Genomic DNA, 23,772 nt, shown 5'->3' on the forward strand with positions numbered 1-23,772 from the left:
ACGCGCTGTACGGAAAAAGGAGTTTGCAATTGCACAGATGATGTTCTTGTTGATTTATGACGTAGCTGGATTTGATGTGTGGTTTGCATGGAATTGCTACCGTCTAATTGCCGTGTGGGTCTCAGAGACCGACTCAGAGCCGGGGCTGGTTCGCTGTTCAGCGTTACCCCCACCTCTGGTTTCGGCAAGGTCAGACGTGCCTGGCGCCTGGGGCGCAACTCTCTGTTCTCGCCCGAGGCCGTTTGGGCGTACGTTGGAATCTCAGCTGATTGTGATGCGTGGGTTGTTATGGGGTGGTTGGTACACACAGCCGACGGCGCTGTTCAGCGTCCCCACCCAAGGTCAGTCGGGTTTGGCGTTGGCGCCACGGCTTCCAGACAGCGGGCTTCCGGCCTCGGAATGTTTATCTGCTTCGGGTCTGGCTGGGGGAGATGTGCCGCCTTGTTGGCCGGGGGGCGTTTGATGGTGCCGGGGGAGGTTTGCTCGGGAGGTCGCCGAGACCTCGCCGGAGGGCGTGTAGGCATGAGCCGCCTGGCGGCGCTTCTGCTGCGTAGTGATGCTGTGCTTCCCGCCTTGTTTTTTAATATCTGTAACGCGGTCAGGGTTTTTGTGGGTTCATTGTGCAACTCAGTCTTTGGAACCTGTCCATTGCAGCTCCGCTCACTCGCATCGACGCGTTATATGGTGTGATGACCTATGCTTTTTCTTTTTGGGGCTATTATAGTTTTTGTACCTTATCTGCTTTTATATCATGGTATCCTATGCTGCTTATGCTTATTATGATGATGGTCATTTAATAATCATGGTTTTAGGAGGGAGGAGTGTGGTGTAGCGGGCCTGTGGGGGCAGGGCATGATGTGGGGGAGCGTGGTGGAGGAGTGGTCGGCGTGATCACGTGCTTGCAGGGGATATAGGAGTGCGCGCCGCCTGAGGCGTCGTAGTGGTTGCTGTAGCCGTTGTGGCCTGGGAGCCTGTGAGTCGTGTGGCTTGTAGAGTGCATCGAGTACGTAATAAAGGGGAGTTACGGGCAACGTGCGCTCACGCTCTCGCTCGTGCAATGAAGCAGGGTTGAACTGTTCCCCCGCTCGTGTCTGCCTTGGAGCACCACTACCACGACACCACAGTACGGAGCGGGTGGGGGTGAGGGCGGTTGGCCCTCACAATACGTCTTTGCTTTCTTTTCTGAAACCACACACATAATTTCGATGAAACTTGACCACAACCTTCATCACCCGTGATGGACCAAAGTTTGTGCATGGCATTAAAAATTAATCCATTGGTATTTACTTTCCTCTCCGTTGCATGTTTTGTGGGTCATCGACACCTATCAGCGGTTCCCTCGTTTTGTTTGTTTCAGCCACTACCAGGTGAGTGCCCAGAATTATTGCCCTAATTTTTTTAATCGCTTACTTGTTTCTTTATTTTTTACTTCCACCACATAAGGTTGGTGGAGGTTATGTTTTCACCCCTGTTTGTCTGTCTGTCTGTCTGTTTGTTTGTCACACGATTTTTGGCCACAGTTTTCAAGCAATCGTTTTGAATTTTTTGTGGATGCAGTTGACCAGCCAAGGACAGCAATGCAAAATTTTTGTGAAGATCCAGTTCTGGATCCGGATTTCGAATTTTCTAAGTGATTCTTCACCATTCAAAGGGCGGAGGAGCTCCTTGTGAGCCAACGGCCATCCATATCTCGTGCCCAACTGTGTCTGCGGACGTCCTCCTGCAGTTGGGTTACTTTTAATTAGGAGGTTGGTGGCAGGATTTGCACTCCGGCCACCGTAAAACCCTTCATTCCATAAAACATACAACAAAGAAATCAGAAAACCTACTCCGTGTAAGTACCTCCGGTGTAGCTGACCTCTGCAGGGTAGCTCATCGGATGAGGGGATTGTGGAAAAGCCTTCAGGAACCCCACTCTTTGGTGATAGGAGGAAAACCACAGGGTAACCTTCCCGGGTCAGATTGCGGTCGTGTTTGTCGGGGTGGTGCTGAGGTGTCGTCCACCAGATGGCGGTCTCCTTGGGTTAACCAGAGGCAGTCCCTTTGGGTGGGTGCCTGGAATGTCCCATCCCAAAGAGAGGATGATCACCTGTCTCTGTTCTCATCTGAGCTGAAGTGTTTGGACATCGGTATTGCAGCTCTCTCTCAGGTTTGGAGACCAGATTACAGTGAGATCATGGTGGGTGGTTACACCTACTCTTGGTCTGGTCTCTCTGATGGTTACCATGCCAAAGGAGTTGCTGTAGCTGTAAGATTCTGACTCCTGACTCCAATAAGCTGACCCCAATGATAATTGAGGTAACACTGGTCAACGAGCGTATTATGAGACTAAGGATTCATCACTCCTTAGGTGTCATTTCCCTGGTCTCTGTAAATGCTCCGACTGAAGCGAGTGATCTCACCGTGAAGGATGCATTCTATGCCACGCTGGAGTCCATGGTTGATCTGTACCCCAGGTGAGATACACTTCTAGTCTTGGGGGATGTCAATGCATCGACTGGAACTGATAGGGATGGTTATGAAGCATGTGATGGACTGTTGGTGACCATTGGTCTGGAACTGTGAACCAGAATAGCACCAAGTTCCTTGACTTTGCAAGAAGTCATCGACTTAGGGTGGCTGTTTCATGGTTTCAGTGCCCACAGGCTCATCGCTGGACTTGGTATTCCAACGCTGATGGTGTGTCAAAGGAGATTGACCATGTGCTCATTGATGGTCACTGGAGGATGATCCAGAACTGCAGGGTCTACTGGAGTGCTCAGTTCCTCAATACCGACCACAGGCTTGTTGGAGCAACTCTGAAGTTGCAGCTTAAATCCAGGAGAATGGTTCCATCCCAGGCTAGGCTGGATGTTGGCAAGCTCAAGGATGAGAGGGTAGCTGATGAGTTTGCGAACAGGCTGAGTGGAGATTTGGGGGTCTGGGTGATTTGGGGAACCTTGAAGAGTTGTGGAGTGCCTTCAAGACCTCTGTCCTTGATGTTTCCTGTAGATATCTTGAAACACACCATCAGGCGAAGAAGAATTTTGTCTCTCCAGGGACACTGGATACCGCTGAGCAGAGTCGCAGGGCCAGGCTGAATGGCAGAGCTGAGCTGTTCAGAGAGCTGAAGCATAAAACTGTACATGTGCTAAGGGTGGACAAGGAGGACTATGTGCGAGGAATCTGTGAGGGGGTAGGGCATCACCTGTGTTAAAGTGATTCTCATTCTGCTTACAAGCGAATTCACGCATTGCGTTCCTCCAAGCCCGTCCCTCAGCATACTGCAGTTAGAGTGGAGGGTGCTAGGCTCCTGACAGAGGAGCCCGGAGTGAAGGCCTGCTGAGCTGGGTACTTTGAGTGGCTGAACAAGTCTGATCCACCAGCTGTTGAGTTGGATGTCAGGGGTGTTACTATCCCTATTGTTGACCCTCAAATCAACTGTGATCCACCTTCATTTGTGGAAACACAGGCTGTGGTGAACCGCGTGAAATGGGGTAAAGCTCCTGGGATCTGTGGCATCCATGCTGAACTTCTCAAGGCTGGTGGAACTGTTGTACCTCTCTGGAAAGGGAAGGGTGATCACGAGGACTGCAGCAACCACCGAGGGGTGACGTTGCTCTCAGTGCCGGGCAAGGTCTTTGCTCGGGTAATTCTTGATCAGACTCGCCACCATCTGCTTGAGCACCAGTGTCAAGAGCAGTCAGGCTTTACACTAAAGATGTCAATGATTGACCGTATCCTTGCTCTTCGGGTCCTCACCGACCCCAGATGAGAGTTTCAGCAGGGGCTGCTCACAGCCTATGTTGATCTCTGCAAAGCATTTGATGCAGTGAATCGGGATGACTTCTGGAGGGTTCTTGGTCTTCGTGGGGTGCCACCAAAGCTGATTAATCTGATGTCTGAACTATACTCTGGTACTGAGAGTGCTGCGAGATGTGGTGATCCCGTGTCTTACTAATTTCCAGTTGTTACTGGAGTTCGTCATGGGTGTGTACTGGCCCCCACCCTTTTCAGTGCTTGTATGGACTGGATTCTGAGGAGGATGTCAGAGAGATCAAGCTGCGGTGCACCATTTGGGAATGTCAAGATTTATGACCTTGATTTCGCAGATGATGCAGTCATCTTTGCGAAGACTCTAGATATCCTTTTGGGCACCCTCAAGGTGTTCAATGAGGAGTCAGAGCTGCTGGTATTACAGATTTCCTGTGTCAAAACTAAGATCCAAGCTTTCAATGACATCTTGGATGTTGCCATCTTGTCTGTACATGTTTGTGGTGAGGATGTTGAAGTCATGAAGAGATTCACTTTCCTTGGCAGTGATATTGATGTCTCTGCTGGCTGTGAGTCAGAGGTCAATAGACGTCTGGGTCGGGCCTGGGGAGTCATGGATTCACTGGATCATGGGGTGTACCGCTGCCGGTACCTGTGCAGTAGGACAAAAGTCCGAGTCTTCAGGTCCTGGTGCTTCCAGTCTTGCTCTACATATGTGAGACTTGCACTCTGACCAGTGATCTGAGATGGCGACTTAATTCCTTTGGTGCCATGTCTTTTTGGGTAATCCTTGGCTATCGCTGATTGGACTTTGTGTCCAACGAACGTTGCTGAGAGAGACTCAAATGACATTTGGTATCCACATAGTTTGTGCATGTCAGTTGCGGCTGTATGGACATGTGGCTCATTTTCCTGATGCTGATCCTGCTCACCAGATTCTCTCAGCGAGGAAGCCTCCTGAGTGGAGGAGGCCAATGGGCCGACCACGTGCCTCGTGGTTGCAGCAGGTTGATCAGCATCTCAAGGAGATGAGGATGGGCCAGGCATCTGCCTGGGGGATAGTCAGATTAATGCCCCTGGATTACCAATGGAAAGTGGACACAGTGACGCGCTGCTCCGGTGCATGCTCCCATACCTGACCTGACCTTCACCATTGAGAGATGGGGCCAAAAACTATATAAAGCACAATATCTCAAAAGTTTATGGATGGATTTGGACGAAACTTAGTGGACAGGTTGGGTGTGTGACAAGGACGAATTGGTTAAATTTTGGTGAAGATCCGGATTTGGATCTGAGAAATTTTATTGTGATTCTTCACCATTGAGAGATATGGCCAAAAATGATAAATAGCACATCGTCTCAAAAGATTACGGATGAATTTGGGTGAAACTTGGTGGACAGGTTGGGTGTGAGACAAAGACATACCATTTCAATTTTGGTGAAGATCTGAATCCAGACCCCGATACAAGAATTATTTAATTTTTAAGTGATTCTTCACCATTGAGAGATGGGGCTAAAAACGATATTGAATCATATAGCAAAAAGTAGTGGACGGATTCCGATTAAACTTAGTGGAGATGTTGGGTGTGTCGCAAGGACGAATTTCTTCGATTTTGGTGAAGACCTGAATCCGGAGCCAGATCCGAGAATTTTTCAAGTGATTCTTCACTAATGAAAGAAAGGTCCAACAGCAATATATTGGACAACATCTCAAAAAGGTTACACTGAACAACAAAATTTTTTACTGGAGATGTGTAAAGTGATTTAGACTAATTTGGGTACGCTGATTTCAAAAATCATAACCGTTTTGCTGCATCACGTCAGGATTTTCAGGAACAGAAATATTCCCATTGCCTAGAAGTCAGGATTTCAATGAAATTTACAAAAATTCATTTATTCATTTATTTCATCATGAATGCTTCAAAATTATAGAAATTACAGAAAAACTCCACTGGAATGTAATTAAAAATGCTTTAGGCATTTGGCTTTGCGTTTGTGCTGCTCTGTGTCAGTTTCACGATGCAGGAACCAGCAGAAATCACCAATCATGTTCGGGTTGTGCCGCCCTTGGTAACGCGTCTCCATGAGTGAAATCTCTTGGTGGAATCGCTCGCCGTGCTCGTCCGAGACTGCTCCCAAGTTGTCAGGGAAGAAGTTCAGGTGCTGGTGTAGGAAATGGATTTTCAGGGACATCCTGGAGCCAAGTTTCCTGAAGGACTCCAGCAGCTGCTGCACTATTTCTTCATAGTTGTCCGCGCGCTCGTTCCCCAAGAAGTTGTCCGTCACAGCTTTGAAGCTCCTCCACGCTGCCAGCTCTTTGGGGTTTAGAGTTGTCGGAAAAGTTTCGTCCTTCATAATCTGTCGGATTTGCGGTCCAACAAAGACACCAGCCTTGATCTTGGCCTCCGACAAGGTGTTGCCAAACTTTTCCTTGAGGTATAAAAACCCACGCCCATTCAGATCCATTGCCCGTACAAAACTTTTCATCAAGCCGAGCTTTATGTGGAGTGGTGGAAGGAAAACCTTGGCTGGGTCGACAAGGGCGACATGCTTCACGTTGTGTCGACCAGGTACATGCTCTTTTCGCTCTTCCCAATCTTTCTTCGTCCAGTGATTCTTGTCGTCTCTGCTATCCCAGAGACAAAGGAAGCACATGTATTTCGTGTAGCCTGACTGCAGCCCTAACAACAGCGCCACCACTTTCAAGTCTCCGCAGATGTGCCAGTTGAAGTCATTGTACTTGATGGAATCAAGCAGCTGCCGCATAGTCTCATAGGTCTCTGTCATGCCGAACGCGTGAGCCAGTGGGACTGATGGTTTCTCGTTGCCATTGTGGAGCAAAACAGCCTTCAAACTGTTCTTCCCCGAGTCGATGAAGAGGCGCCAGTCTGCAGGATCGTGATCACACCCAAGTTCTTTCAACAGACCGTTGATGTCACTGCAGAATGTCATCGTGTCTTCCATCTCAAAGAACTCAGCCATGTCTCTGTGACGTGCTCTGAACAAGGATATCTTGGTGTTAGGTTCAAGTAGATTCCACTGCTGCAGCCTTGATCCAAGCAGCTCTGCCTTCGCCTTTGACAGCGAGAGATCTCTTACAAGATCATTTAAGTCTCCCTGGTTCAGAAGGTGTGATTCTTGAGTGTCGGGTTCAAAAGGTTCATCATCACCATCCTCTTCACCACTGCTTACAGCTATGTTCTGATCAGCTGGAGGTGTTGGAACGGGGTTCTCGTCATCATGAGGCACAGGTTTACGAGCAGAGACGCAGTCAGCGTACTTGATGTGACCTTTATTCTTCTTGTTGAAGCCGGCGATGCTTGTGCAGCAGAAATAACAATCATCATGATGATTCTGCGGCTCACGCCATATCATGGGCACCGCAAATGGCATGCTCGCGCGCTTGCCCACCAACCACTGAGTCAAGGTTGTGTGACAGCTTGTGCAGCAGATGTGTGGTGCCCAGCTCTGTTCTTGGTCCCCCACCTTACACCCGAAGTAGTGAAAGTAGGCGGCCTTCATTTTCACTGCTGTAGATATACTTCGCTGTTGATCTTTTTTGGTATACCGACCACAGACATAACAAAAGTTGTCAGGATGATTGGTACAGGAACGCCTACTCATCTTTATCTGAAAGAAAGAAATATAACACAAGTTAACAACAATTGTACGAAATAGACATGTTGAAGACATATGTAAATTTCATTGAAATCCTGACTTCTCGGCAATGGGAATATTTCTGTTCCTGAAAATCCTGACGTGATACAGCAAAACGGTGATGATTTTTGAAATCAGCGTACCCAAATTAGTCTTAATCACTTTACACATCTCCAGTAAAAAAAAAATTCTGAAATTTGTTGTTCAGTGTTATTGATGGATTCCGCAGAAAATTTGTGGACAGGTTGGTGGGGTGACAAGGACGAATTGATTCAATTTTGGTGAAGATTCAAATCTGGATCTGGATACGAGAATTTTTCAAGTGATTCTTCACCACTGAGTGATGGTGTCAAAAACTATGTATCGCATGAGATCTCAAAAAGTTGTGGAGGAGTTATGACAAAAATACGTGGATGAGTTGGTTCGGTGACAAGAACAAGCTGATTCGATTTTCGTTAAGGTCAGAATTCAGATCCGACCTATCAGTAGCATTCAAAATGTAAACTATTCCACCTGGCATAGGTATGTGCTCTACCGAGTGGCTTTCCATTTCACCAAGTGTCACTCGAGGAGTGGTTTTTCATTTGTCTACAAGCAGAATATCTCAAAAATTTTTGAATGGATTTGGACGAAACTTGGTGTACAGGTTGGGTGTGTCACAAGGACTAATTGATTCGATTTTGGTGAAAATCCTACTCTGGATCCAGATACGAAAACATTTTTTAATATTTTATAATATCATCATATCTTGATTCAGAAAGATGGGGCCAAAATCCTTCACCATTGGAAGATGAGGCCAAAAACGACATATATATATTTATATCATGATGTCTCAAAAAGTTGTGGCCAGAGTATGACAAAACTTGGTGGATGAGTGGAGTCAGTGACAAGAACAAGCCAATTCAATTTTGTTTCAGGTCTCGATGCAGATCAGGCCGATCATGGGAAATACAACGTAAACTGTTCAGCTTGGCTTTGGTATGCACTCTACTACCGAGTGCCATTCTAGTTTCGCATTGAGCTTCAGTGTGTCTGTCCAGGCCATAACATTTTTACCATTTGAGCTTTTGTCATCTAATCTTCAACAAACCTTTTGTCATCTAATCTTCAACAAACCTTTTGTCATCTAATCTTCAACAAACCTTTTGTCATCTAATCTTCAACAAACCTTTTGTCATCTAATCTTCAACAAACCTTTTATCATCTAATCCTCAACAAAACTTTCATCATCTAATCTTCAACAAACCTTTTATCATCTAATCCTCAACAAAACTTTCATCATCTAATCTTCAACAAACCTTTTATCATCTAATCCTCAACAAAACTTTCATCATCTAATCTTCAACAAACCTTTTATCATCTAATCCTCAACAAACCTTTTATCATCTAATCTTTAACAAACCTTTTATCATCTAATCTTTAACAAACCTTTTATCATCTAATCTTTAACAAACCTTTTATCATCTAATCTTTAACAAACCTTTTATCATCTAATTTTCAATAAACCTTTTATCATCTAATCTTCAACAAACCTTTTATCATCTAATCTTCAACAAACCTTTTATCATCTAATCTTTAACAAACCTTTTATCATCTAATCTTCAACAAACCTTTTATCATCTAATCTTCAACAAACCTTTTATCATCTAATCTTCAACAAACCTTTTATCATCTAATCTTCAACAAACCTTTTGTCATCTAATCCTCAACAAACCTTTTATCATCTAATCTTCAACAAACCTTTAATCATCTAATCTTCAACAAACCTTTTGTCATCTAATCTTCAACAAACCTTTTATCATCTAATCTTCAACAAACCTTTTATCATCTAATCTTCAACAAACCTTTAATCATCTAATCTTCAACAAACCTTTTGTCATCTAATCTTCAACAAACCTTTTATCATCTAATCTTCAACAAACCTTTAATCATCTAATCTTCAACAAACCTTTTGTCATCTAATCTTCAACAAACCTTTTATCATCTAATCTTCAACAAACCTTTTATCATCTAATCTTCAACAAACCTTTTATCATCTAATCTTCAACAAACCTTTTATCATCTAATCTTCAACAAACCTTTTATCATCTAATCTTCAACAAACCTTTTATCATCTAATCTTCAACAAACCTTTTGTCATCTAATCCTCAACAAACCTTTTATCATCTAATCTTCAACAAACCTTTAATCATCTAATCTTCAACAAACCTTTTGTCATCTAATCTTCAACAAACCTTTTATCATCTAATCTTCAACAAACCTTTTATCATCTAATCTTCAACAAACCTTTTATCATCTAATCTTTAACAAACCTTTTATCATCTAATCTTCAACAAACCTTTTATCATCTAATCTTCAACAAACCTTTTATCATCTAATCTTCAACAAACCCTTTATCATCTAATCTTCAACAAACCTTTTATCATCTATTCTTCAACAAACCTTTTGTCATCTAATCCTCAACAAACCTTTTATCATCTAATCTTCAACAAACCTTTTATCATCTAATCTTCAACAAACCTTTTATCATCTAATCTTCAACAAACCTTTAATCATCTAATCTTCAACAAACCTTTAATCATCTAATCCTCAACAAACCTTTTATCATCTAATCTTCAACAAACCTTTTATCATCTAATCTTCAACAAAACTTTTGTCATCTAATCTTTAACAAACCTTTTATCATCTAATCTTCAACAAACCTTTTATCATCTAATCTTTAACAAACCTTTTATCATCTAATCTTCAACAAACCTTTTATCATCTAATCTTCAACAAACCTTTTATCATCTAATCTTTAACAAACCTTTTATCATCTAATCTTCAACAAACCTTTTATCATCTAATCTTCAACAAACCTTTTATCATCTAATCTTCAACAAACCTTTTATCATCTAATCTTCAACAAACCTTTTATCATCTAATCTTCAACAAACCTTTTATCATCTAATCTTTAACAAACCTTTTATCATCTAATCTTCAACAAACCTTTTATCATCTAATCTTCAACAAACCTTTTATCATCTAATCTTCAACAAACCCTTTATCATCTAATCTTCAACAAACCTTTTATCATCTCATCTTCAACAAACCTTTTGTCATCTAATCCTCAACAAACCTTTTATCATCTAATCTTCAACAAACCTTTTATCATCTAATCTTCAACAAACCTTTTATCATCTAATTTTCAACAAACCTTTAATCATCTAATCTTCAACAAACCTTTTGTCATCTAATCCTCAACAAACCTTTTATCATCTAATCTTCAACAAACCTTTTATCATCTAATCTTCAACAAACCTTTTGTCATCTAATCTTCAACAAACCTTTTATCATCTAATCTTCAACAAACCTTTTGTCATCTAATCTTCAACAAACCTTTTGTCATCTAATCATCAACAAACCTTTTTTCATCTAATCTTCAACAAACCTTTTGTCATCTAATCTTCAACAAACCTTTAATCATCTAATCTTCAACAAACCTTTTGTCATCTAATCTTCATCTAACCTTTTTTTGTAATGAGAATATGGAAATCATAAATGAATAAAATGTACAATATTTTTTGATCCGTTGTTTTCGTCAAGTTTAATTTGAGTACAAAGAGGATACGGATGGGCTTTGTGTTTTTGAGATTCTTTTTAGTTATATATTATTTATTCAGCAGAACAGCTGCAATAAACATCGTTCACCGGAAATAATGAATAAATAAGTAAACAAAGAAATAAATAGGAAACTTTAGAATGATTATGGATTGTGAGAACAGAGTATTTAACTGTTTGTGATGAAGTCGGCATCAGTTTTCTGATTAAACTGGATCGATCTCGTCTCAACCTATTTGGATCACACTGGAGATGCATTGTTCACTTTTGTCATTTTTTCTCCTAACTCGATGTGTAATATATCAGGACAGCTCCACTCTCACGAGCACAGATCCATAATATGGGGTCTTCCTGATGGAAAGTCATCATGATTGATTTTAATGGTGTTATTTATACGTGGTCCTGAGACTCTATAAAAATGTTTCTACTTTAAGGAAGTGATGCACAAGGTAGTCGATTGCCTCATTTTGTAGTCTCGGCATCTAGCGGCAGGTATCCTTCCTTTTTCCAGTTTAATTTAAAGGGATCATATTTGCACAAGCCGCTTCGAAAGGAGCTTGAGCAGCCCACACCATTGGTAGCCTTGGATTCTTGTCAGAGCTTTATTTTAAAAGCCTTCGTTGATGGATGCATTGCTCAAAAGCAGACTCACAAAGTGTTTTCAGATTCAGCTCATGCTTTATGAGGCTTGATGATGAGCATGGCGTGTCCATGGAGATACCAAGTAGAAAGTTTCATTAAAGGGAAGAGCAAAGGAGTACAGGAGGGATTGAGGGATGCGGTGATGGCTGCGGATGTCCGACTGATGGATGTTATAATTTCCGCAATCAGCCAAGGGTGTAAATGAGAGTAGTGAAGTGGCAAAACGGCTTTGTGCGATTCTCTTTTAACTGTATAGCTACTGCGACATCTGCCAACCTACCTCACTGCTCTGTCTCTATGGCAACAGCTTCCATTCCGTGATCGGATGTCAATTGGGGCTTTTGTAATGCAATTGACAACGTCCGTTTTAGTAAGGGTTCCACATGATGTTTTTTTTTTTCTGCCTCATAAAATGATGTTTAAGTTTGCGGTTATTTGTGAAAGAGAAAGATTTATTCGAAATGTAGGTTTCTTACTTGGTCCTCAGCCATTATGACTCTGGAGTAGATTCTGGTAGCTACTGACAGGAACAATTACTCAGAGACCCACATCCTGCTATCTGAGCTTCAGCAAATGGGAGCTCTGTAATGAAACGCACTGGATACCCCAGGCTATTAATCACTCCTCCTCCCCCCATCAGGCAGGGTTATTGTGTTACCCTCATAATAGCAAAGGGGAATGAAAATGGCAAAAAGACAGAGTTGAATACATGAGATGCAGAAAAAGAAAAAAAATAGTCAGAGTTTATTCTTTGTCATCAAAAAACTTCTCCCAAGTGAGGGGTGTTTGGTTTTGACGTTAAGGTATTTAAATATCAATATGCAATGCTTTCGTGTTTTAACTCCACATTCCATGTGTCATCCAGGCTGGAGTTTCAGCATGGGTTCAGCTTACCAGTTCCACAGCTGGAGGGTTTTTGTCATAGTGTGCGCCATTCCTGCCATCGCAGCCGTAGTTGCCCTCACCTTGATGCCCGAGGGTCCCCGTTACCTGCTGCAGGTAAATAATGGCAGAAGTCTTTCTGTCCTTGGCCGACGACAAAGATAATTGTAGGCCTGGAACGACCTCACACTCATCTTAAAAATTGTTTACCTTCCTGTTACACACCTTTACTTTATACTTGCATCATATATGCCATTTGTGGTTCCAATGTGCCTCTTGTACGTTGCGTGTTATACCATGTGCTGCACAGATGGGAAGACATGATGAGGCATGGATGGTGCTGAAGCAAGTCCATGATATTAACATGAGAGCAAGGGGAAAGTTGGAGAAAGTCTTCAGCGTAAGTTGATCAAAACTTTCTGTGACCATTTTGGTCACATAAATAGTCACGGATAAAAAGTCAAACTTTCTACACAAGGACAGCAGTTGAAATTGGAAGAAAAAGAAAGTCGTACTGGAGGAGGACACCACTCCTCTACACTCCCCCTCCCAGCCCTATAGCCACCACAATTTGGTGCTGGGTCGGCCCTTCCCACCCCTGATCCCTTTCTGGACTAAGGTGGGGGAGACTTCTAACTCTCTCGTGTGGTGGCTTGCTTCATGAGAAGTGACCCCCTTCCCCACGCACCGCACCGCACCGCACTGCATGGATTCCTATTGGAAGCTGGTGGTGCCATCTTTCCCCCAAGTTTACTGGGATAAAGGCACATGGTTGGTGGTTTGGGAGCAGTCCTGCACTGGGGTTCACCTAGCTGGAGCCGCTAACAGCCGCACAACCAACAACAAGCTGGACAATGGCACTGCGGCACCCAACATGCGTCAGACGGTGACGGTGAGAGATACGAGATATCCCTGCAGATTGAAACAGCCCCTTTTGAGTGGCAGAGGTTGCACCTCACCACCCAGAAGAGTGACTCATTCTCCCAGATTGGGCCAATAATCCCAGTGAGACCTGCCACAAGGCGGTGTTTTGAAGAGGTTGGGCTAGCTACAACCTGCAGAGGCAAAAGAGCCACACTATTCGATTTGCAGTGTTTCCGAATGAAAGCAATGTTGACTTGTTCAATTACTTGCTGAAATTACATTGTCGCACAGAAAGGGGCCTGCTGTTCTGGTTTGTGCTTCATGTCACAAGAATTAATGTTGAGTCGCTCAGTTGCTGAGCGAAATGGAGAACCAAACAGTATTCAGATGAGAAGTGAAATTGCAAAGGACTATTTCACAAGGTATCAAATAATAATGACAGAAGGAAAAAGCCATTTGGCCCATCATGTCTGCGACACATCCAGATTCCAGTGCTTCCATCTTTTGCATGTAGTGCTAATTATACAGTCAACGCATTGCAGGGAATTTGACCAGGGTTATCGGCACACAATTCGCCTACTCTTTTCATAAGATAATGTGGGCTCCTCACAATTTAAATGCAAACAGAACACCCAGCTTACAGTCCTAATCCGAAGGATAGTTGGCTTCACAGCACAGGTCCCATTCCCTCCCATACCCCCATGCTTGACACCGTGCCAGAATGGAAGCTTTGATCAAATAGAGCCGTTTAATCTGACAAAACACATCCATGAACGCAAATATACTACCAAGGCGAAACCAAAGGGTCCTCTTCTCGGCTTGGTCGTTTTGAATAAAAACCACATCAAAGGACACGCACAATGGTCAATTCCTGCTTGGTACCCGGACTGTACAAAACAATCGTAATGGGATGTAAATTTGACCACTCAATTCCAACCAAGCAAGGCGGTCAATGAAGCCAAGTTGGGAGTGCACAGCAAAACCTTACGCTGGAAATGTGATACGAGTACGTCAAGCCAGACGTGCTAAATAATATGCGTTCAAACAATTTCATTGAAGGAAATGATTTTAAATGTTTGTGAATGAGCAATGTAATGTTGAAGATTTATCGAGTCATATTATTCCTATGATTTACTGTACTCATTTTTTTATGAATGTGGAGTAATTTCATTTCAAACGGAATGCCGGGTGGGAGGGGGCATGCCTTCATTGAGGATGATGTAGTTGTCGAGTTTAGAAGCTGCCAAATACATTTTTCCAAATACTTATTGTATTGTATACAGCTTTGCTATTGGTTAAGGGTTAGACACAATTGATATTAACTTTAACCTCAAGGTGGCAACACTGATTCGGATCAGATCTGAAATTTTTTGACCAACCGAGCTGTATATGAAAGTGGTGTATAGGACACTGCTTGTAAATAGACATTATTCCTTGCTTTATAATTGGGAATTATTCATTTTACTCATAATGCTGAGGATGTATTCACGTTCCATTAAGTTGGATAATACGAGCAGACTGGATACCCTGCTTTAGTGTCCATTTGAGAGAAGGTGCACTATGTGATGCAACGCCCTGCCCGCAAAGCACGAATCGGACAGTTCATACTCGGACTGAGAATCGAACCCAGAAGACTGGACACCTCAAAGGCAATGTTGCTAACATTGAACTATCCTGTCACCCCAGGGGTTTGGAAAACAAGGATGGCTGGATTGATCAGTTGGTGGGGCATGCTTGCTGCTGCTGAGCTGCCAAGACTTGGATTGCTTTCCCGTTGTAGTTTAATATTTATTGTGCTACCTTTGCACCGTCCTATCAAATTAAGGATCTAAATTCAGATGAATGATCTCAGTTAAAAACTATAACCGGCACTAGGTAGAGTGCATACCTCCAGCAGGCTGAACAGTTCATGGTTTGTATCCCAGTGATACGCCGGATCCACAACCAGACCTGAACCAAAAATTGAATCGGCTAATAGTTGTCATCAATCCAAATCATCCACCAACTTTTGTCGCAACTCGTCCACAGCGTATTGAAGTATCGTGCTATGTATCGTTGTTGGCCCTATCTCTCAATTAAGTGAGAATCACTTAAGAAATTAAAAATTTCTCGTATCCAAATACTTATTGTGTTGTATACACTTTATAGAATGAATAAGGAAATCTAAATCCGAATTTGGATCTTCATCGAAATCGAATCAATTAGTGCTTGCTAAACATCCAACCTGCCTCCCAAGTTTCATCCGAATCCGTCCACAACTTTTTCAGATAAACTTCTCACAGACAAACAAACAGACAGATGTGGCCGGAAGTAGGGGGGCGGGGGGGGGGAGTGAAAACATATCCCCCGTCCACCTTCAGTGGCAGAGGTAAACAGAAGGTTACTAGACAAGCACATGAAACTGATTTGTTTGTCTTCCCAATCACATCCTAAAGGCCATATTGTTGATTAAATTGTTTTGAGGTTTGTTGAGTGCAGTGATGTTGGGAAAGATGCTGCTGGCATGAAAAGTGGAACAGGTTGTCCCACATCCTCCCACTCCCATAACGTTTTTGTTCCTGATTAGATGTTCAGTATTTTGAATGTCCACTACCAGAGAACTCTCTTGCTGATTGTATAACAGACGATATCAAATGAAATGGGTTCAGTACACTGAACAAAGTGACTACTGTGCATATGGGTAGGAGATGGGCGTCTCGCCCCGCCTTTCCTGCCAGGGTATCGAGTCGCATCTTACTTTACAGACTGGTCCTTCAAAGTTGATGAAGCATTTATTCATCAACTGCAGACTCGATTTCTCTCCCTCCCTCTATGCACACCACTCCCCTCCCCTGCAGGAAGTATATTTGACTGTAATAGTTACGGTTTTGATATTTCTAAGAAATATTTTGCATCTCTAATGTTTTGCATCAAATGTTGAAGGCATTCGGCATACATGAACATTGACGCGTGGTCCTTCCTGCACAAACAAGCACCTCCAAGACTTAAATTTGATCAAAACAAAATGTGTCACTGTTGCTAGGCAACACGTCAAGTATCATCAGTTTTATGATCCTTTAAAAAGTTATTTGTTTTTCATCCTTTTCCCTAGAATTTTAACACCCTTCCATAAAAACAACGGCACTGTTTGTTTTATGGCCTTAATTGTCATCCCTCTCCACTTCAATTCATTGTCTGCCTGTTTGGGTTTGCTGCTGTCTCCCGCATCCCTGTTGTTTTAGGCATGAAGGAGACGGTTTTCTTTTGCTTTTCACATTTTCCCAAGAAATGAAGATCCTTAATTTCCTGTTTCCTTGACCGACTCATATTTGGCAAGGCGCCTCTTTTGTTTTATGTCTGTCTAACATGTTCCTTTGTAGAATGAATAAGGAAATATAAATGTCAGAAATGCACTTAATTTGAGAAGACTGAGGTATGTGTAGAATACCTCGAAGTATGTTCATAATTAGGAAGTCGAACAGGATGATGCAAAGGCGTGAACCATGTCCTGGTGGCAGAGTTGCCCCGTACATCAATAACTCGATTTCCCACTGCCCTTGGACTGATCTTATACCTCCCAACCCCCAGGAGTACCTCTGGCTGCGACGTGCCTTCTGCTCCCATCTCTTGTTTGTCTGTGTGGCTTACAGTCCTCCTAACAGTGTCGACTCCATCTACCCCCCTCTCTCTCTCTCCAAACAACATGGACCAACTTTTAACCACTCATCCCAACTCTCTCCTCTTCACATGTGGGTGATTCCAAGTGTCACTCTGCAACTAGGCTGGGTCTTGGTACCTCTCTCACCAGTCATCGCATTTTAATAAAGTACTTCTGTGACTCCATGGGACTGACTCAATCTCTGAGCTTTCCAACTCAGATTTCTCCTCATTGCAAATCCTCCTTTCTGGACTTGGTGATGAGAAACTTCCTGCAAATGTCACCCTGTTCTTCCTCTCCTCCAATCAGTTCATCTGATCAAATGCTTGTGAAAGTCAACATCTCTCTGGCTATTCTCAGAGAACTGCCTCAACACCAGAGAGTCTGGCATTTCACTCAAGCAGATTGGCAATCTCAGTGCATTCCAACAAGGCCAAAACAAGTGTGTCTCCACTCTCAGGAGAGCCAGAAAACAACATTTGTCCAACCTCAAGAATTAACTTTCAAATTTGTCTCATGACTAAAACCTGGTGGCACCTTGTTAAGTCTGTCTCTGGTGTATGCCCACCTTCCATCCCTTCCCACTCTTCATATGGCACCACAGCATACTCTGCTCATGAGAAGGCCAAATGCCTCAATTCTGTTTGCTTAAAAATCTTGTCCCCAACCCCTCATGTTCGGTACCCATCCTTCCCTGTCATACCCAACTGCTCCTGTAGTCTGTCTTTTGCACCTGAGAAGGTGGAGAAGGTTCTTTCAACCCTCAACTCTGACTCTGCGACTGTGACAGCATCAACTCGCGTATCCTAAAAACTTGCTCTGCTGCTCTTTTACATCCCCTCTCTGTTCTTTTCACCCAATCATTTGTGCTAGGTCATATTCCATCTGCTTGGAAATCTGCCAACATCACTGCAGGACATAAAAAAGGTGCAAAAACTGATCCCCTCAACTTCAGACCTATCAGCTTACTTTCAATCATCAGTGAGGTCATGGAATTCATCATCACAGTTGATTATGAAATCCTTCCTTTTCTCCAACAACCACATCTCAGATCACCAATTTGGTTTCAGACCAGATGACTCCACCTTGAACATGCTGCTTCTACTCTCCCAACAATGGATGGACATGAGATCAGGGCCATCTCTCTGGGAATACTGTATCTCATGCTTTTGATACAGTCTGGCATCCCACCTTTCTCTCCAAACTCTCTGCCTATGGAATCCAAGACCAACTCCACACATGGCTTACTGACTTCCTCTCTTCTCTAAACCAGCTTGTGGCACTCAATGGAATTGTTTCAACTCCTCTCGTTGTCAATGCTGGAGTGCACCAAGGCAGTGTTCTGGGCCCAATCCTATTCCTGATCTTTACCAATGATTTATCAGACAATCTGAAAAATCCTCTTTATCCATTTGCTGATGACTCCACCCTCTGCTGTGACATCCCTCATCCATCAGACAGGCAGGCTACAGCCTCTTCCCTCTCTTAAGACCTTGAAGAAAATACAAGCTGGTTAAACACTTCGATCGTGACAATTTAAATCCTGATAAATCTTATACTCTCACTATCTCTCCCCAAAAGGACCGTCTGGCAACCTCCTCCCCCCACCCCCACTGCACCCACTTTTTTTACAATCCTCTTAAGGAAGTTCAGCCATTCAAACTCCTGGGTCTCACAATCAGCCATGATCTTTCTTGGGCAAACCACATTTCAAAGTTGGCCTCCAAAGCCTGCTGCTGACTGGGCATTCTCCAACTTACAAAGTCCTTCCTTGGCACACCTGAACTCCTATCCACCCACAAGGCTTTTATCCACATCTTGATGGCGTGCTGCTCTCCCCTCTGGGCTGGGACCCTTTTTCACACCTTGTTCAGCTTGATGCCATGGAAACCAAGGCCCTGAAGATCATTGGAATATCCTACACTGAAGCTGAGTATATGGGCTTATCACTTCACCATCACAGAGTCAGTGGTCTCTCTGTCTTCTACCACTAACTTTCTGATCTTGCACCCTCTACTCCTTCCATGCTCCCCCACCCCCCAGGTTTCTGCATGGTCCACAATCAACCCCTTCTGGTGAAACTACCTGAATCCAGGATCACTGCTCACCTCCACTCATTTGTTCCTTGTTTTTTTTTCCTGCCTGTGGATCGAACTTCCACATCCTCTTCAATCTCATTCTTCCCTCCAGGTCTTCAAGAGAGTTTTTGTCTGGCATTTCATTCAAGCAGATTGGCAATCTCAGTGCATTCCAAAAAGTCAAAAACAATTGTGTGTCCACTCTCAGGAGAGTCCACATTCTGATCCGTCCTGTGTACTCGCTATTCCACGAGCCTCGACTATGTATACAGAAATGAAAATGAACAACAAAAAGATCAATCAGAGATTGCAGACCCTCACCAGGACTTGTTTTGTATGGTGTTTGTGTAGTTTTGCGTGGGGTATTTTGTCTGGCGTTTGTGTAGTCGTGTGTTTTGTTAATTACGTATTTGTGTTACGTAATTAATAAGAGACACAACTGGAATTGTCACTTTATAACTGCTGGGAGTGATGACCGGGTACCAAGACGTCCCGCTTTGATGCAACCCCGCTTTGATCGGACACCTGACCCTGACCCATGACTTTTTATTATTATTATTATTCAACTGAATTTAGAATGGGATTAAAATTAATTCAATTCAAATGAAATGGAAGACCAAATAGGCACAGTCCTGCATTGGAGTCATCAGAAGGAACCCAAACAAGAAAAAAACCAAAGATGAAGTCATCAGGAGGAACCTGGATAGGAATCGCATTTCAGCTGCGACTCCTCTCCCTCCAAACCCATCCAAGCACAGCCAAATGAGCCTCATTCAAAAAAAAAGCACTCCGATCAAAATATTAAATAATTCTGGTTGCCAGACAACGTATCAGATCGAGTCGAAATTTAAAACATGTATTTCCCATCACGTCTAGATCATAAGTTTAAAGTTTCACGTCGATTGCTTAAGTGGTTCCAAAGAAAACATTAATTAATATTTTTCTTCAATCCAATATGGCTGCCAAACCATGTGACCTATCAATGATTGCTGAACAAACTTGTACACCCATGGCTTGGGGAACATTTGTGTGAAGTTTCCCCGAAATCTGCTAGCCGTTCTGAAGAAAAAGAATTTTTTTTATAGGTTTTAGGGTAAATCTATTACAGCTGCCAAACCACGTGACCTATGACATCATATATGTGAACTTTTTGTTCCTCATGGATAGGCAGTTATATATTTAAAGTTTGACCCCGATCTGTTCAGCCACTTCAGAGAAGAAGATTTTTGACGGTTCAAAAAAAGCAATATGGCTGCTGAATTATGTGACCAATGATGTCATCAAGTTTTTTTTCATGTGGACCATTTTATTGCTAGATGACCCTCAAAACTTTTCATACTCATCACATGCAGCATTATGCATGTGCAATTGTGACATCATAACAAAGGCACCTATGACGTCATAAAAATCACACTCATTCCCAATGAGGAGTACTTGCCATGTGCCAAGTTTCAATTATTTTCCTTCGTGCAGTTTCAGATACAGAGGCCCTAAGTTTTTCGGTTTTTCCAACATGGCTGCCACACAACGTGACCTATGATGTCATAATTACTATTAGAACATTCTACATGAGTAGTTGCTCCTATGGTGAAAATTTCGTCTCAATCTGTCTGACAAGCAGTTGCAGAGAAAAATACAAAAGTTCTGTGCAGACAAACACAGACAAACGGACTGACAAACAGACCCCAATGCAATCCCCTCTCCTTCGGCGATGATAAAAAATAAAAGGCAAGGCACTTGCCTTTGGACTCATCTCAACTGAATTTGATTTTCGACCCAACTATCGTGTGTCCATTTTGTGTTTTGCAGGCAAAGCGTTGCATTACAAAGTGTGCCATCCCTCGGATGGTAGGAGGGTGTACTATCAACTGGTGTTATCTATGATCCCACGGTGTCTTTCCTGAAGAGTAGGCAAGTTATCCCTGATAGGCAAGAGTAGGCAAATGCACCCTGAGCAATTTCCCAAGTTCTTCCCTGAATCTTTCACGAACACGTATTTGGCAAGAATGTCAAGTATTCCAAATATGAAGGAAGCCTGAATCCGGCAGTGAACTAAAATTGTTTGCTGTTGTGATGAAGATGATGATAATATAATTATTCAAAAGAGAAATATTTCCTAATTACAGTGGACGGAGGTTATGTTTTCACCCCTCTGTCTGTTTGTTACTTGCAAAAATTAAGAATTTTCTAGTATATCGGTCAGTCTATTTTGTTATTGTCTGTCTGTCTGTCTGTCTGTCTGTCTGTTTATCACCTACAGGTCACAATTTTAAAACGATCTTCATGAAACTTCACCAGCTGGTAGAGTTTGACAAAAGCAAGAAGCCTCTTGTTTTTGAGGTCAAAAGGTCAAACAGTCAACATAGGCAAAAAAATCAACAAATTTGTCATATTTCTAAAATCCTCAATTTTCATCCGATTGACTTGAAATTTGAAGAGGATTTATATTTCAGGTCGCGAAATTCAACTGTGAATTATTTTTGAAGTCACCATGGACCAAAAGGTCAGCGTAAGCCAAAGGTCAACAACTTGGATGAGATTTCTAAAATCCTCAATTTTCATCCGATTGACTTGAAATTTGAACATAATTTATATTTCAGGTCACTGGATTCAACCAGCCAATTATTTTTGTGGTCAACATCGGCCCAATGTCAACAACTAAGGTGGCATTTGAGATATCCTGCAAAAAAAAATAAATCCTCATTATAATTCACCCCTTGTTGTATTCGTGATCGATCTCATCCGAGCATCGACAGTGTACACAAATTTTTTTTCTTCTAAAATCCTCAATTTTCCTTTCATTGACTTGAAATTTGAAGAGGATTTGCATATCAGGTCACTGAATTCAAACACTCATTATTTTTGAGGTCAACATAGGCCAAAAAGGTCAACATAAGCCATATTTCTAAAACCCTCAATTTTTTATCTGATTGATTTGAAATTTGAAGAGGAGTTGCATATTTGGTCATTGAATTCAACCGCCAGTTATTTTTGAGGTCAAATTTGTTTTATGGATTTTGCAAGTATCGTGATCTGCACGACGTCTTCTTCTTGTTTGTTGGTCTGTGTGCGGGATATCTCAAAATGTTGCGGACGTATTTGGACGAAATTGAATAGATTTTGGTGATGATTCGAATCTTGATCCGGATTCTAGAATTTTACAATTGATTCTTCATCATTAAGAGAGAGGGTCAAAAATGACATGTAACATGATATCTCAAAAGTTGTGGACGGATTCAGACAAAACTTGCTGGATATGTTGGATGTGTGACAAGAGCGAATTGATTCGATTTTGGCGAATATTTGAAACCGGATCCGGATAAGAGAATATTTTTGAATTTCATCAGTGATTCTTTGCCATTGAGCGATGGGGCCATAAACGATATACGGAATGATATTTCAAAAATGTATTGGGCCCGATATATTCTCGTGGATCAGGCATTGCGTGGCAGAGGTATGCGCTCTACCGAGTGCCCTTGTAGTTGTATTTGCATCGACACCTTTCTGTTCACGAGGGTGGGGATTGTTACAGACAAAATTAAGGGTTTTGGATGGTCGATATGCTCGCATACGGTTTAGAATGACTACGGGTATTAACTAATATTTAGAGCATAGTTGGCTGGTTTACTGCCTGCATGGAGAGGTGTGCTTGGTCCATATTAGAGCTTAGATATTGTAGGTTATCTCATGTGGTGTCTCTCCCTGCTGTCTGAAAATCGACCATGGCCGGACCAAGTCTGCCATGTAAAATGGCAGTTCCCCTGCAAATGGCGGCTCCACATGTCCTTGTAGTAGCTGACCTTCTGCATCGGGGCAGGCAATTGGCTCGCTGGGAAGCCCTAATGCTTATTTGTTATCAGTGGTGGGGAGCGCCCCTGTAATCGAAGCCCACCTTGTCCACCTGAGGATTAATATGTAGTGGACCCCCCTCCAATGGGCATGCTCTTTCACCAAGGGGTGGACATCATTGAGCCGTGACTTGGAGTGGACGGAGAGTGGCATTGAAAGAAGGAGAAGGTGGGAACATGTGGGGGAAGGCTTAGAAAAATGGTAGCTCGGGGTCTTCGTCCTCTTCTGGGTCATCCTTTGTCTTCATGATCTGCTCGTAAATACCATGGTGGTGACTGTGCTGTACCTGCTCACCCTCACCTGCCTGTTCACCTCACCTATCCACCACACACCAAGAGCCGAAAGCTGTATGCCAGTGGTGTTATGAGCTGCTGCCCTGTGGGCTGTTCACGTAAACCTCTTTCGGTTGGACTAATCGAGTTGTGTGGTTGAGGTGCCTCATGTTCTTTAAGTTTCCTTTGTATTGTTAAGTGTTATTTGTTCTGTGTTATCCACATCAAAGTCCATCTTTCATGTGGGATTCTCCATTTATTTTGTCCTGTGATTTGATAAACAATTAATATTTCTGAAGAACATGCATCCGACCAGTTCCCCGTCCTGCCATGGTAAAGTAAAACCGTTTTGTTTCATTGTTAATCACTGGGGGAACTCAACTTGGTTAATTACCTGGATTGATAACTGGTCGGTGTCAGAGCGCTCCTGGAGTCACAATGTGGTGCAAACTGCTCAGCATCACCTCATTAATTTGACTATCCTTGAAGCGACCGTCGACGTTTTGCAGCTCCTCACCCAACTAGTTATTAACAATTA

General features: G+C 42.7%; 1 protein-coding gene across 4 annotated transcripts in view; it reads left to right on the plus strand.

Moving 5' to 3' along the window:
* Positions 1-23,772, plus strand: part of SV2C (synaptic vesicle glycoprotein 2C) — a 143,693-nt gene that overhangs the window by 84,363 nt on the left and 35,558 nt on the right. For all 4 annotated transcript variants that reach the window (XM_085874555.1, XM_085874556.1, XM_085874553.1 and 1 more), the window contains 2 exons: positions 12,518-12,651; positions 12,845-12,934. In XM_085874555.1, the coding sequence (XP_085730681.1) occupies positions 12,518-12,651; positions 12,845-12,934 (224 nt within the window). The remainder of the gene's footprint in view (positions 1-12,517; positions 12,652-12,844; positions 12,935-23,772) is intronic.

Source organism: Eptatretus burgeri, chromosome 3, assembly GCF_056783735.1.
Source record: "Eptatretus burgeri isolate ZD-2024b chromosome 3, Ebu_testis_v1, whole genome shotgun sequence".
NCBI classification, from domain to species: Eukaryota; Metazoa; Chordata; class Myxini; order Myxiniformes; family Myxinidae; genus Eptatretus; species Eptatretus burgeri.